This window comes from Staurois parvus, unplaced genomic scaffold (genome assembly GCF_062004578.1).
Source record: "Staurois parvus isolate SC_StPar_1 unplaced genomic scaffold, SC_StPar_1.0 ptg000012l, whole genome shotgun sequence".
NCBI lineage: Eukaryota > Metazoa > Chordata > Amphibia > Anura > Ranidae > Staurois > Staurois parvus.
The window spans coordinates 9,376,255-9,391,849 of NW_028317808.1; the positions used below are offsets into that span (position 1 = coordinate 9,376,255).

Here is a 15,595-nt window from a genome sequence, read left to right on the forward strand (position 1 = left end):
GAAAAATTATAATTTTTGGTTTTCTCCCCTTGGCGCTGGCGCCTGCTGGCCCTTTTAAGAGTTCCATAAGCCGTGAGGCTGTGCGGGGTTTTAGGGTCATGTGACTGCCGTGATTCGCTATCACAGCGGTCACATGATCGAGAAAGGTTCTGATCGAAAGAGGAGATTGAGACCTTTCCGTGAGTACCGAACGTGTGTGCTGGGTAGCGCGCAGGGCGCGCAGTCTCAGCACATATGTTTTTTTTAATAGACCCAGTTGCCGGGAGGCCGCACATTTATGTTCGGCCGGCGCCAAGAGGTTAAACTAATTTTGTTTTTGTTTTTTACCAAAAAGATATCTGAATACATTTTGGCCAAGATTTATGAAGAAAGATTATTTATTTGCAAAATTTTATTTAAAAAAAACAACTTTTTTTCCAATTTTTTGGTCTTTTTCATTTTCTATAGCAAAAAAATTTAAATCCCAGTGGTGAATAAATACCACCAAAATAAAGTTTTATCTGTCCCAAAAAAATGCGAAAAGTTTTATATGGGAACAGTGTTCCATGACCGCGCAATTGTCATTCAAAGTGTGATAGCACTGAAAGCTGAAAATGGGCCTGGACAGGAAGGGGGTGAAAGTGTCTGGACATGAAATGGTTGAGATAAAAAAAACCTGTGTTCAGCTCCTCCCTAACTACTTGTCTGAGACGATCTTTAGCCAGCACTGTGCCTCAGAGCAGCATCTCTCTCACTCTCTGTCGCTCCTCACTGAACATGGAGGCAGCAGTGGGAACCATTGGCTCCTGCTGCTCTTAATCACAGTCTGTAAGAATTGAGACACAGAGCCTAGCTCGGGATCGAACCTGCACAAGTACCCCGATAGCAAACTCCTTGCTTTCAGGGCACTTAAGAGGAGGGAGGAGCCAGGAGGAGGATTAGGGCTGCTCTGTGCAAAACCATTGCACAGGGAAGGTAAATATAACATGCTTTGTCATTTTAGAAAAAAAATGTTACCTTTTACAATCATTTTAACATGAGCAGGGCCCTCGGCTTAGGATCTAAGGGGGTCTACAGGGACACTGGTCTTCATTTGAAGACTAGCACAGGTACTCAAAAGCATCACAAGGTGCCTGTACCTAAAATGTAAATCATGGCACAAGATTAAAGATATTGTTCAGTAGAGAAACCCCTAGTACAAGAATTGAAAAAGGATTGTCACTGCAACTACATGTTTTATTAAAACAGTATTAAACCCTAAAGCAAGCATTAATTGTATTGCAGTTTACCAATTCTTAAACGTGATGGCTGCATTAGTTTTCTTTTTCAGGCTTTCTTCTATTTCATATGGTGATCCAGCCAGTAAGTCTGTTGTTCTTCAAAAGAACAAGATGTCCTGCAGATATGTATCAGTTACAGGGATGAGATAAACCATTTGCCACTGACAGGAGTGCTTACAATGGTCAGCTTTTATTTATTCATATAAAACGTTTATCTTACAAGGAAAAAACCTGATTGCTGTAACTTCTTACAAAGTATTATCAGGCGTTTGTCTTCAGTTTGTTAGTGTTCTAAATCTGCTAGTACACCTAACACTCCCCTCCCCCCAGACTGACAATGCTGCTGTGCAAAGGTGTCCCCTGTGCTCCTTCATCCAGAGTGGGAGCACTCTAATACAGGAGGTGTGTTACTGGCCACATCACCATGTGAAAACAGAGGAGAAAAAAAGCTTAAAGAAAAAACTATTGCAGCCATGATTGTAAACTGCAATATATTACATTTTGGTTTTCGGTTTAATACCATTAAGTGTGGCTTTAAAATATTGTTTCAGCTTTAGCTGCACATGGCTGTTTAAAGTGAAAAGTGAATTTGCTTTTATCATGAGTGGAGAATTTCAACTGCTATAGTGGATTGTCTCACATAACTACAGAACAGCACAGAACTAGTCCTAAAGTGGTTCTAAAGGCTCACGGTTTTTTACCTTTCTGTGTGTAGCAGCCCCCCCCCCCAGCACTTACCTGAGCCCCATCTCTAACCTGCTATGTCCACGAGAGCCTCAGTTCTCTGGAGAATGTGATTCCTGATTGGCTGAGGCAGCAGCAGGAGCCATTGGCTCCCACTGCTGTCAATCACACCTAATAAACCAATCGGGAGGGAGGGGGCGGGCCCGAACATGGCTCCGTGTGTGAATGGACTCACAGAGCAGCGGCTCGGAAGCACGCCTGCTCGGGTGCCCCTATAGCAAGCTGCTTGCTGTTTGGGGCACCCGACAGGAGGAAGGGTCTAGGAGAGCCAGCTGGGAACCTGAGAAGAGAAGGATCCAGGCTGCTCTGTTGTGGTGTTTTTTGTTTTTTTTTTTAACTGCCTCCCACCCGCCATATAAGGTAATGACGGGCGCAAGGTGGTTCTCTCGTTCTGGGAGGACGTCATATGGCGTCCTCCCATTCTAACCATGCATGCGCGGCTCCGGGAGCGTGCAGCACGGCGATCAGTGGTGCGTTGTGTCCCTCGGACACAGCTGATCACCGATCAATAGAAAGAGCCGAAGATGTCGGCTCGGTCATGCGATCAGCTGTGTCCAATCACAGCTGATCACATGTAAATAGGGAAATGCCGGTTATCGGCATTTCTCTCCTCACGAGCTGTCACGCTGACAGGTCGTGAGGAGAGGAGAGCCGGCAATCGGCATTACTCAGAGGGGACATGTGCACTGATCATCAGGGCACGGATAATCAGTGTGCCCTGATGATCAGTGTAGCCCCAGCAGTGCCACCTGCCAGCATCCATCAGTGCCACATCAATACAACATATCAGTTCCTACCAGTGCACATCAATGCCACATATCATTGCCCATCTGAGCTGCCTTGCAGTGCCATCTATCAGTGCCAGTCAGAGCCGCCTGTCAGTGTCGCCTATCAGTGCCATATATGAGTGCTGCCTTTCAGTGCCCATCAGTGATGCCTATCAGTGCCACCTACCAGTGCCTCCTTATTAGTGCCCATCACTGCAGCCTCATTCCTAGATTGTAAGCTCGTAAGAGTAGGGCCCTCTTACCCCTCGTACGTTGTTTGTTGTTGTTGTACTGTGCCATGTATTGTCCCCCCTATTGTACAGCGCTGAGCAAATCCTTTGGCGCTATATAAACTCGTAGTAATAATAATAATTAGCGCACATCAGTGAAGGAAAAAAAATCACTTATTTACAAAATTTTATAACAAAAACTAAGAAAAAACTTTTTTTTTTCAAAATTTTCAGTGGTTTTTGGTTTGTTTAGCAGAAATTAAAAAAAACCCAACCAGAGGTGATTGAGTACCACCAAAAGGAACCTCTATCTGTCTAAAAAAAAATTATAAAAATTTCATATGTGTACACTGTTAAAAGTAAGGCTGTACTATTATCACAATTAAAGGGAGAAGATTTTAATCCTTCCAAATTTTAATTCTTGACTGGCTCACTTTGAATGTCAGTGTTGATTTATGTGGGGATGGACAAACCACGTCATCTGTTTTCCATGGATAATTATTAAATTATAGTACTGATAGGTTGCCAAATTTGTGTCCTTCAAGGAGCAAACATGGATCTCTGTGCATGCTTCAAACAAGGTTTAACTTCGTTATTTGCGCTTCATTTACTTTTTTTTTTCTTTTACAGTCTGTCATAAATCCATGCAACATGTCATCGTGGAGAACAGTGCCTGGAAGAAAGGAAGCAATTTAAAATAACAGGCATTGTCCTGGTTAACAAAAACAGTTGCCACTATGGAAAAGATGACGTTCATTTCTCAAAACCACACTACTGATAATTCAATTAAAAAGTAAGATTGGGATTAATTGTGATTTTAATTGTACAGACATTTCTTATATGTACGCAGCCTGTTGGTTTGTTGTTCCAGGAATATGCCATTGTGTTAACCTTTAATTGTCCTGACTGGATGCCCATTGGAATACAAACAAATACATTTAAAGATATGCTTGTCTGTGAAACCTATGAACAGTTTATTTTATCTGTCACCCCTGGTTCCTAATGTATGAAGTATTTTTCTTGGAGTCCATTGAGGGACATAGGAAGTTGTAAAGTGATATTAATGGCTTCTATTTTTTCCCCTAAAGTGTGAAAAAGGTTTATACTTGCCTGCACTGTGCAAGCATATTGCACAGAGCGGCCCCTTACCACATCTTCTGAAATCCCCCGCTGGTACTTTCTGCTCCTCCTCTCCTGTGTGTGCCCCCACATTAAGCTAGAGGTCACACATGCGGGCAGACCTCTGAACCGGGGTGTGTGCATTCATAATCACATACAGCAGGTTAAAATAAGTATTGAACACGTCACCATTTTTCTCAGTGTATATATATTTCTACAGGTGCTATGGATCTGAAATGTTCACCACATGTCAGAAACAATCTATGCAATCCATACATACAAAGAAACCAAAACAAATAAGTTCAGAAATTACGTTATGTGTAATAAAATGGAATGACACAGGGAAAAAGTATTGAACAATCTATTAAATGTATTTAGTACTTTGTACAAAATCCATTGTTGGTAATGACAACTTCAAAATGCCTCTTGTAGGAGGAAGCTAGTCGCATATATTGCTCAGGTGTGATTTTGACCCATTCTTCCACACAGTCTTCAAATCTTGAAGGTTCCACGGGCCTCTTCTATGAACTCTGATCTTTAGTTCTTTCTATTGGATCCAACTCAGGTGATTGGCTGGGCCATTCTAGCAGGTTTATTTTCTTTCTTTAAAACCAGTTGAGAGTTTTATTAGCTTTGTGTTTGGGATCATTGTCTTGCTGAAATGTCCACCCTTGTTTCATCCTCATCATCCTGGTAGATGGCAGAAGATTTTTATCAAGAATGTTTTGGTACGTTTATTTTTCCATTCATCCTTCCTTCAATGACATGACGTTTGCCAGTACTGTATGCTGAAAAACAGCCCCACAACCATGATGTTCCCACCTCCAAACTTCACGGTTGGTGTGGTGGTTTTGGAGTGATGTGCAGTACCATTTGACGTCCAAACATGGTATGTATTATGGCATCCAAAGAGTTAAATTTTGGTCTCATCTGACCAGAATGTTCTCCAGTATTTCACAGGCTCTGTATGTTGTGCAGCAAACTTTAAACGAGCTTCAACATGGCCATGGCGATTGAGTGCATTACTTACTGTTTTCTTTGAAACAATTGTACCTGCTAATTCCAGGTCTTTCTGGAGCTCTCCACAAGTGGTCCTTGTCTCTTGGACAACATTTCTGATAATTCTTTTCACTTGTCTGTCAGAAATCGTGCGAGGAGCACCTGGTCGGTTTTTGGTGAAATTATGTTCTTTCCACTTCCGGATTATGACCCCCAACAGTGTTCACTGAAACATTCAGAAGTTTAGAAATCCTTCTGTAACCAATTCTATCAGTATGTTTTGCAACAATAAGGTTGTGAAGGTCTTGGGGAAGCTCTTTGCTTTTACCCTTCATGAGATATTTCTTGCATGACACCTTGGTCATAAGATACCTTTTTATAGGCAAACAGTTGAGACTGAACCAGCTGATATTATTTGCATTGACAAGGGGCAGGATTGCTTTCTAATTACTGTTAATTTTGAGCTATTGTCTTGGTTTCCATGCCTTTTTTTTGCACCTCCCTTTCTTCATATGTTCAATACTTTTCCCCTGTGTCATTCCATTTTATTACACATAACTTAATTTCTGAACTTTATTTGTTTTGGTTTATTTGTGTATGGATTGCATGGGTTGTTACCGACATGTGCTGAAAATATCATGTCAATAGCACATTTAGAAATATATATACTATACAATATAATCCAACCTAAACCACACCATACAATATATATATATATATATATATATATATATATATAATATATAACCCAACCCTTGATCGCCAAAACCTCTTCCTCCCCAGGCAGTCCAAAACAAAATATTTCCCAGCATCCAATCGAATCAACTCCATCAAGGTGTATCCTTCAGTGTCTTTTTACAATTCTTCAGGATTCTTTAAATTCTTAATAAAGTGACATCCTCCTCTTCTTCTTTGAACCCTCAAAAATATATCACAAAGAGAGCGCACATAGTGCATTACCTATGCCATACCATATAAATTTAATTTAAATTCTGGAAGGAATGATTATTCAGAAGGAGTGATTTGGAAAAAAGAACGCACAAGTTGGGAATCCATTTGAGCAAGTTATTTATATTTAGAGGGTAAGAGTAGGAATTACGGATATCACATGTGGAAGGATGTGGAATTTTTGCATGCTTTGAACACTTTTTGTGAGTGTATTTTAGTTTGATTTATATGGTATGGCATAGGTAGTGCGCTCTCTGTGATATTTTTTTGAGGGTTAAAAAAAGAAGAGGAGGATGTCACTTTATTAAGAATTTATTTGATTTGGACATTTAGAAATCTATTTACTGAGAAAAATGGTGACGTGTCCAATACTTCTTTTACTCGTTATTTTTATTAGTTATTACCTGTAATGGTATGTGCCCCTTCTCATGCAGGCTTCTGCTTCATCTAAAAATTCTTCCTATTTTGCACAGAGCAGTGAACTTCTGGTGTTGCAGGGGTTTATAGCAGTGGCTATGTATGTGAAGGATTTACGGTGCTTGCCTGCAATTTTCTGCCCCTTCTGCTATCCACAGAATTCTAACTGTTCAACTCACTCACAATACAATGTGTTCTGTTAATGGGCAGGGGAGATCCTGTCCTTTTTATCCACTCCTCCTTCATTCATAGATTGTGTTGCATTGTTAGACAATAATAATGAGTTCTGAGAATGTCCAAAAGGGCATAAAGGGGCAGGCCGGTGCTGCAAGTCGGTGACACTTGCAACTACAGCTTCCTGCTCCTGCGACTCTGGACAAGAAGGAAGGATTTTATATGAAGCAGTAACCTCCAAGACATGAGATACATGCCATGCCATGCCATTACAAGTGACCAATGTGTTTGGTGCTGCCCCCCGCACCCCAAAACAAAATAAAAAATGTTTTCCTAAGCTTCAGCTGTGGTTGGTGGAACTAAGAGCTAAATGGTAACCAAGAACTAAGTGTATGGCCAGATCCATCTGCAGAAAAGATAAGATCTGTTCCTTCAAGAAACTCCTAGGGTGAAAACCTTTAGACTCACATAGCACAAAGTGCACCATCCACATCTGATGTTAAAGGGATAGTTCGCCTTTAGAAAAAGCTGCCTATGTAGATAACGAGTGTCTGTAGTTAAAAACAAACTGCAGCTCTGACTAAAGTTGAATAATGCAGTTGCTATAGATGTAGGCCATTTACATACCTCCTGAAGCCTGACTGGAAAACTCCCAGGGCATTGCTTGGTGAGGCCTAGTCATTGCTGTTCACCTCCACCATCACAGGAGTGAGCTCTCAGATGCTGAGCTCAGAGCTACTGCATCAGGGGAGAGAGAGAGAGAGCATGTAAGGGGGCTTTCATTCAGAGAAAGAGCTCACTTTTGTGATGGTGATGGTGAAGGTGAGCAGTAATGACTAGGTCTCACTTAGCAACGTCCTGGCAGTATTTCAGTCAGGCTTCAAGAGGTACATAAATAGCCTACACCTATTGCAAGGGTACTATTCAACTTTAGTCAGAAACACACAGTTTGTTTTTATCCACAGACACCCCTTATCTGCATAGGCATGTTTCTAGTAAAGGTGAACTAACTCTTTAAACCTTGCTAGAAGTGGACTTCCTTCCTTTGAGCATCATAGGAATCACAGACTTAGCGATGTTGCTGTCCTTTTAAACCCTGAGTTTCAACAGCCATGCCATCAAACCCAGCAACTGGAAAGCAGGGTAGTAAATCAGTCCCTGGGACAGCAGATCCAGGTGATCTGGCATAAGCCACAGTGCATTTTACGAAAGCAGCTTCTGGAGGAGAAAAAGCGTTCTATTAAGGTGTAACGATCCTACTGAGTATCCGCTGCTTCTGCCAGCACATCCCTGGACCTGGATACAAACCTGTCCAGTTTGTTGTTTGAACCTGGAGGCCACGAGGTCCTTTTCTAGTGTTCCCTACCTATTTTACAGGTCCTGGAACACCTCCAGGTGTAGAGACCAGATCACTGGAAAACCTCATATAAATATTATTGCAGTACAATACCAACTACAGAACACTAGCCCACTCCAGTACACATATTAGGTCTATAGGGGAACATTGACTGTCCAAGGTGGAAAACCTGTCTGCCTGTTCTCCTGTGCTAAGTGGTGCCAGTATTCTCTGCTTACATACCGTTCCTTCTCGTCCTTCCCTCTGCATTCACATAAACTTGCTGGGTTAGCAAATTTATGGAATGCTGTCAAGTGCTTGACAGCCTAAAGGCCATGAGATTGTGCCTGTGTGTCCAACCATCCTCTGTAAGCAGTCCTAGGGCCTTTTGTCACCTGGGTTTTGTTAGCTTTAGAATTGCTTCTTATCCAAGACAAGTCAGCATGAACTCAAAAGCAGGCTGAAGTAGGTAGAGGAACATAGAAGGTCAACTAAACTGGATAAACTCTGAATGATCTCAAACTAATCCCAAATATAAGCTGAATACACCTGAAAACAAATTGCAGCCCTGAGACCAAGTTAACACATCAGCAGGCAAATGCTTTTCAGAGGGCTGCTAGGCAGCAGCTTCCAGGTGTTCAGATTCAGTAGGGGATCCTGCTGTCTCTTTAATGCCTCTGATTTCTTTGCTAAGGGATAATTTTGATTTATGGGTGAGTTTGGCAAGTGATGTGCCCTGTCAGCTCTCCAACCGCATTGGGGCTGTGGCATATGTACAGCCCCCTTCAGCTATATGTTAGGTTATAGGTGGGTGGTCAGATGGCCGTAAAGCCGCAACCCGTTTTTACCGCCCCCTGGTTGCTTGTTGTGGACGATGCCTAATTACTACTATATTGAAGGTAGAATGAGCAGTTAGGACCTTCTTTAGCTTAATGGTTATGGAAATATGCTTTTTGAAGGGACATGGTGTATTGCATAATGCAGACAATTGAACTTCAAGTATTGCTCTTTACCAATTCATTTTTAGGTCAGAGTCCTCTAATAATGGAATGCAGCAATTGGCTGATTTGGATGAAATTGGGGAACTCCGTTTGCAGCTTAACAAGTTAAAAAATGAAAATATAGCACTGGTGTCTAAACATAATGAAGAGGTGAGTTATTTCTTATACATTACAATTTTATTTTGAAAGTTTAATATAAACTTCTTTTTTTTTTTTTTTTTTGGACAGCGTGGGCAGTGGTTAGATCCATCATCACATTTTTGTTGTTGTTTTAGTCCCTGAGGATGATATTTTACTTCACTATTGGTCCTGGTAACCACTGTTATTTGGATGGATCATAAGAAAAAATCCCAAACTGTAAGAGCTGTCTCACACATGTGCGGTGCAGATTAAAGCTCCGGTTCACAGCTAACTGATACAGTATTTGTTCAGCTGTTCATGTCAGGTTTACATCAGGTTCAGGACAGGATTAGCTCAGGATCTTATCCTGTTCACACTTATGTGGCTTAGAAACGATTCTCATAGAAGTCAATAGCCTTTAATCCACACTTGAACCCAAAGGCACTGCTCAGAAATTGTACAAGACTCTTTTTCAAACCGCACTGAATCCTCACCACCAGTGCATTGGACATATGTGAACAGGCACCATAGGAAGCAATGTTTTTTCACATGTCATGCAGATTGGATACAGTTCAAACCACATCCAATTCCCAAATATGTGAGTTGGCACATAAAGTTGACTGGAACAGGACAAGAGGGGAAATCTTCTAGCGAAGACGCCTGTTTATGCGACAGCTGTCAGTTTCTTTCTCTTTAGAGAGATTTCCACTGACTTACTGTTGTACCTCTGGGAACAGAATTGAGGAGAAATCTCTCTAACAGACACAGATAGAAATAAAGTATCCTAAAGAGGTTCTAACCCTTAACTCTGTCCAAAGCTAAGCATATGGGCTAACAAAATAAATATAACTAAAACCTGAAATGATTTACATCTGATATTTGTCATTTCTCCCCAGCTTCATTCACAAGCAGCAGCTTTAGCACATGGACACACCACATAAAAAAAACAAAAAAACAAAACTGCGGATGAAAACTACGCCTTGTTTCTGTTCACATACAGTATATGCAGTTACGTGTTGTGCTTTTGTAAAAAGAAAAATCTTGCATGCAGCAGTTTCTGAGCTGTTGATATGCACATGCATGATTTTCCAATGGCATCAAACAGGTGTCTATACTACATTTGTTTTCAATGGAAATCTTTAAATGAGCAGTGAGACTACTTTTAGGGACCATTGTATTTTTTTTTGTTTTTTTTTTTAGAAGCCATAGAAAATACGCTACTGTTGACAGTGATAGAAGAGGTTCAAGGAAGTTGGATCTAAGCTGTATTTTTTTAGGCACATTTTTTCTTTCCAGCACATGGTGTGAAGCGTTTCAAGAGATTAGAAAGGTTGGGTTAACCAAACCAACATTTTCTGATATGTATTTGAAATGGTTCCTTTCTAGAAATTAAAACTTTTACAATTACAAGTCTTGCTAAGAGCAAAACATCACAAGATTCCTGCTGTTACCAAACCTTAAATATTGTGCACCCCTTTCTGATTGAGTTTTACATTGTTACCTGGGTGTGATCACCTTTCCTGACTTCAAGGTTGCCCAGTGTATTACATGGTGGGCTTGGACGGACAGTAGGGTTTTATCCATTGCTGACTGGCATGGATAAAGAGAAAAAGTTAAAGATAATTATTAATAGTGATCTATACAATGCTGTTATCAGCAGACAATAGATCACTGATGTAGTGATCTATTGCTAAAGGAGGGAATCACATGAAGTTCTGGTGATTCAGAGGTGGTGTGACTTGCATTTCTCTTAAAATCAAATTGGGAGAGCATTATGGTTATGTTGTGTTATAGAGTGTTCTTACAGAGGAGCATTATCAGAAGTTCACACACTGGTCAGCTCAGCTTCAGCTTCAACACTGTTGCCTCCCCCCTCCTAACACCTATGCTGATCTGTGTAAGAAAGATGTATACACTTGCCTTATTTTCAGACCACTCCAGTCTAGTCATGTGATCTGGCTCCCCTATGTCAGCCATCATGGCTGTAGGGGACAGGAGGGACTGCCGACAGAGGATTGATGCCTATGGCCAAGGTCCCTGCTCCAGGCTTTACAACTGTTGTCAGAGTGCTTTCTCTTGTTTCAGCCGCTGCTGGCTAAAACGGGGGAGATCACATGACCAGACCCGAAGTGCCTGAACATAGGAAAGTAGATGCATCTTTCTTTCACAGGTTAGGTAGCATAAGTGTTAGGAGGGGGAGGGGACAATTTTAAGGTTGGTTAGGTGTAAGCTGGAATTCCACTTTACATTCAAACATTAACTGCTTAAAGGACCACCATTGCCAAAAACATGGGGACATTTATAAACACAGTTACTCAATTTACAAATGTTGCTCCGTGCTAATGTGTGCAAAACAGTCAGGGTTCATATTCTACCTTTTGTGGCTAAATGTTTGTGAGTGCCACTTCATGTTTTGCAAACGTCTACTGCCAATTTGAAGTCATCTGCCATTTTCGCACATTTGTCCGAAGTGTTATGTACCAGATTGTGGCAGAATTAACACGGCGATCTGTTGCATAATTATCACATGATGGTGACCACTTTTTAAAAGAGACAATTGAAAATGACTTCCTAAATGATTTTCTGGGTTCTGTTTTTTTAGGCAAATTGCAAGAAATCAGCAGTCTGTAGCAAACATGACACACTTTTACGTAATGCAGCAGTGTGGCAATCCAACAAAACAATGGTGCAAGAAATTAGGACACATTTCTTACATGAAATATTATTATTATGTCATATATTTATATTGTTATATTATAAAAAAACTGTCCCATTTCTACAACATATTAGCAACTGCAGCGCATTAAGGGCTGATACTTTATTGATAAATGTCCCCTATTCCATTTTGGTAACTGTGTTCAGTATTTGTAATGATGATAATATTCAGGGCCGTTCACAGAAACGCAGTTCAGATGCATTCCGGATGCGTTTCTGCATGCTTGTTTTTGACACGTTCCAGTTTATTTTTTCCCCTCTCCCTTTTCTTCAATTTAAAAAGTGACGTGCATTTTTGGTGTGTTCCAGTGTATTGTGGTGCATTTTTGATGTATTTTGCCACATTCCAGTACAGTTCTGTGCAGGAAAAATGCAGCCTGCTCTACTTTTTTTTTTTTTTTTTTTTTTTTCTGCATTTGGAACACACTGGAACTGCAAGCTAATGGGAACTATGACATTGGCAACCATATAACCTACTTTGTGTGTTTTGAATGCAGAAAAAAAGCATGCTGAAACACATATAGTGTGAACTGGCCCTCAGTGTTTTTGTTTTTTGTTTTTGTTTTTTCCATTCCTGCCTTGAGATTGTAGTGTGGATTCACATGTATTCATAAATGTTTGCAAAAATAATCTGCTTTTATTCTAAATTGTTGAAGCAGTTTAGTCCAATTTTGTGTTGACCGGTGCAAGATGTGCTGAGGACTTTTATATGGCTTAGACTTAAATTTGTTGCTTATTTTCTTCCATCTAGAACTGTTCACAGGGCGACAACACTAGGGTGATTTCACTGCAGAACACGCTGTGTTTGTTGTTCCCCTAAAGAATGTTTCAAAAGTAGTGGTGCACCGAAATTACAATTCTGGACTGAAACCAAAATGAACAGTTTTTTTAAAAAAAATATATATTTTTTTATATACGACTGTCTTCTATTTGACTTTTTAAATAATATCATGAACTTCAATGAATATGAATTAGAAAAATTAATCCAGTAACATAAAATACCTATTATTGAAAGTAACACACAAAAATTGGGCAGAAAATAAAATATATATAAAATTAAAAACTTAAATAGAGGTGTTTTTGCATTGAAGTCAATGGGACACTATTTTTTAAATTGAAGTCCATGGAACACAATTTTGCATTGGAGTCCATGGGATGCAATTTTTGCATTGAAGTCAATGGGATGCAATTTTGCATTGAAGTAAATTATCATTTTTGGCACTTTTTTTTCCGCCAAACCGCCAATAACCCTGTTTTCGACGGATGATTTTTGGTGGCAGCTATATCAGTGGATCACTATTCAAAAGTATTAGCAATGCTGAAATGCAGGCATCACAAGTATACAAATATCAAGGAAGACTTGGCACCTGTGATTTATTGGTTTTAATTTGAATGTAGCAGAACTTCATAATACTAATTATTATGTATGTGCTGATTTTTTAAATCTTTTTTTTATATTTCTTTGAACTCTTTGCAGTTGCTAACATGGGAAAACAAGGTTGTTAGGCTTCGTTGTGAAATTGAGAAAGGAGAGGCAGTTCGTCAAAGTCTAGAATATGAGTTGGCAGTTGCAAAAAAACAATGTACTATGGAAAGGATGGCTCTGGAAGAGGAGAAAACAAAGGCCATTGGAATACAAGAACATTTTAATGGTAAAATGTATAAAGCTCTGTGCACATGCAGTCTACTGCATGGTAATTTATAATATGGATTCAGTCACACCTGATATTGGTGGTGAGGCTGCCACTTCTGTATGAGGGATGCGGCTGTTTCTAATATTAACTGTGACAGTGGTTGTGGGGGAGTTGGGGTGTAAAATGGTTCAAAAGGTGACCTGCAGACATACCGTTGCTTGTAAAACATTTTTATCCTCCTGACTGACTCCTGTTGACCTTATTTATTTGCAACAACTGTTCTCTGAGCATAATTGCAAACATCGATTCTTATTTAATTTTCCATTTACAGAACAAATAGAAGAACTACACAGAAAAATGCAAACTTTACAGGGGCATTTCCAAGCCACAGAGTTCAGTTGGCAGGATACACGGAAAGCTCTTGAAAGGGATTTGGAAACTCGAAACCAAGCCATTGAAAACTACAGGAAAGAACTGGAGATGCAAATGCTAGAAAAGAGTAAAATTGAAGCTGTTATTCAGGTATTTGTCTATTTTGGTGGTCTGTCTGGAGAATGAGATTAAAGCCATTTTGTTTTGCAGTTTTTGAATGTAAGAAATAAAAAAACATTTATTATGGTCTTCTTCTTTTTTTTTTTTGTACTCTGATCCAGGAACAAAATGTGACCATTCAAGGGCTGCAACAGAAATTGCATCAATTAAACTCACATAACAATACACATATGGATACCATGAGGCAACATAAAAGTGAGATTGGATTGAGCCATGAAAGGGAAGAGCGAGTGAGAAAGGAACTTGAGGTAAATGATGGAACATAATGTAGGCTGTCTTTGTGCCAGATGATTCTAACATGGTCCAGAACTTGAGGTTAACCAGCTATGCACATCTGGTACTGTATGTGCCCCTTCATTTTTCAGTCATTGGTCAGCTGAGAGGCTTATAAGTGAGTGTTATAAAATTGAATAATTAAACATAGCAATTGGCTTTTAATTTGCCGGTTACTGACTCGCCGGTATACATTACAAGCACCCAGAATCCACATCCCTCTGTATATACTTGTAACCGTCTGCAGTTCCTCCACTATGCTAATAGAATTGCAGGCTGCCGCAGGTATATACCTCCTCAAGGTGCCTATAAATTATACCTGCTAGCAGCTTTTTGGTTTGTGTGTAGGGATGCACCGAAATTTCGGCCACCGAAACATCGGCCGAAAATATCCCTATTGGCATTTTGCCGATAGGAAAAATTTAGCCGATACAGGGGACTGTATGTACTGCAGATGTGGGGGGGGGGGGGTGGAGAAATGCAGGAGAGGAGGAGTGTATACAGTGACTGTTTGTCACTAAGTGGTGGATTTACTAAAGGCAAGTAGACTGTGCACTTGAGATGAAGCTTTTGCTGACTTTCATTATCCATTCATGTACAAGCAAAAATGCTGTTTTTTTTTTATTTTTTATTTTCCTTGCATGTGATTGGGTATTCTTTGTAAAGTGAAGTTTTACCTCATTTACTAAGCTCTGCAGCAGCTGCACTTGTAGAGCGCAACTGCACTTTCCAAGTGCACAGTCTATTTGCCTTTAGTAAATCAACCCCTATATGTCAGTGCCGGTTTTTAAATGTAATTACCGGCTTTTCATTTTTCTTCACTATAGCTCAATTTCCCCCCAGCTAAAAGAAACAATGTTTCCTTTTAGTTTATTTCCCAAGATAAAAGAAACAAAGTTTCCTTTAGCTCCAAAAGTGACAGCTAATTCTGTGAGCTATAGTGAAGAAAAACAAAAACCAGATTTAAAAATCTGCACCAACATATAGTGACAGCCAGGGAGGGAGCCTCTCTGTATACACTGCTACCTCACTGTATACACTGCTCCTCTCCCCACCCCCTCCCCTTTACAAAGAGGACCTGTCACTCATATGCTACCACATAGAGGTCTATTGGTCCCCTACGTGATAGAATCATAAGTTAAAAAAATAAATGAAAGTAGAAAAAAAAAATTGGAGCCTCCCCACCCCCACATAGGCACACGTTTCGGTTAGGTTTTCGGCATTCTGAATTTTCCGTATCAGTTTCGGTACCAAAACTTTCATTTCAGTGCACCACTATTTGTGTGTGTATTTTTAGGCACTGTAGA

At 40.1% G+C, this 15,595-nt stretch overlaps 1 protein-coding gene across 4 annotated transcripts in view; it reads left to right on the forward strand.

Annotated features, from left to right (window-relative positions):
- CCDC171 (coiled-coil domain containing 171) overlaps window positions 1–15,595 on the forward strand; it is a 111,001-nt gene that overhangs the window by 8,202 nt on the left and 87,204 nt on the right. For 3 of the 4 annotated variants that reach the window (XM_089674757.1, XM_089674756.1, XM_089674758.1), the window contains exons 2-6: window positions 3,631–3,793; window positions 9,021–9,144; window positions 13,307–13,481; window positions 13,795–13,985; window positions 14,117–14,263. In XM_089674757.1, coding sequence (XP_089530883.1) covers window positions 3,738–3,793; window positions 9,021–9,144; window positions 13,307–13,481; window positions 13,795–13,985; window positions 14,117–14,263 — 693 coding nt within the window. In that variant the 5' untranslated portion in view covers window positions 3,631–3,737. Of the gene's footprint in view, window positions 1–3,630; window positions 3,794–9,020; window positions 9,145–13,306; window positions 13,482–13,794; window positions 13,986–14,116; window positions 14,264–15,595 lie in introns of those variants that run through there. The other variant, XM_089674759.1, reaches the window with a different exon arrangement.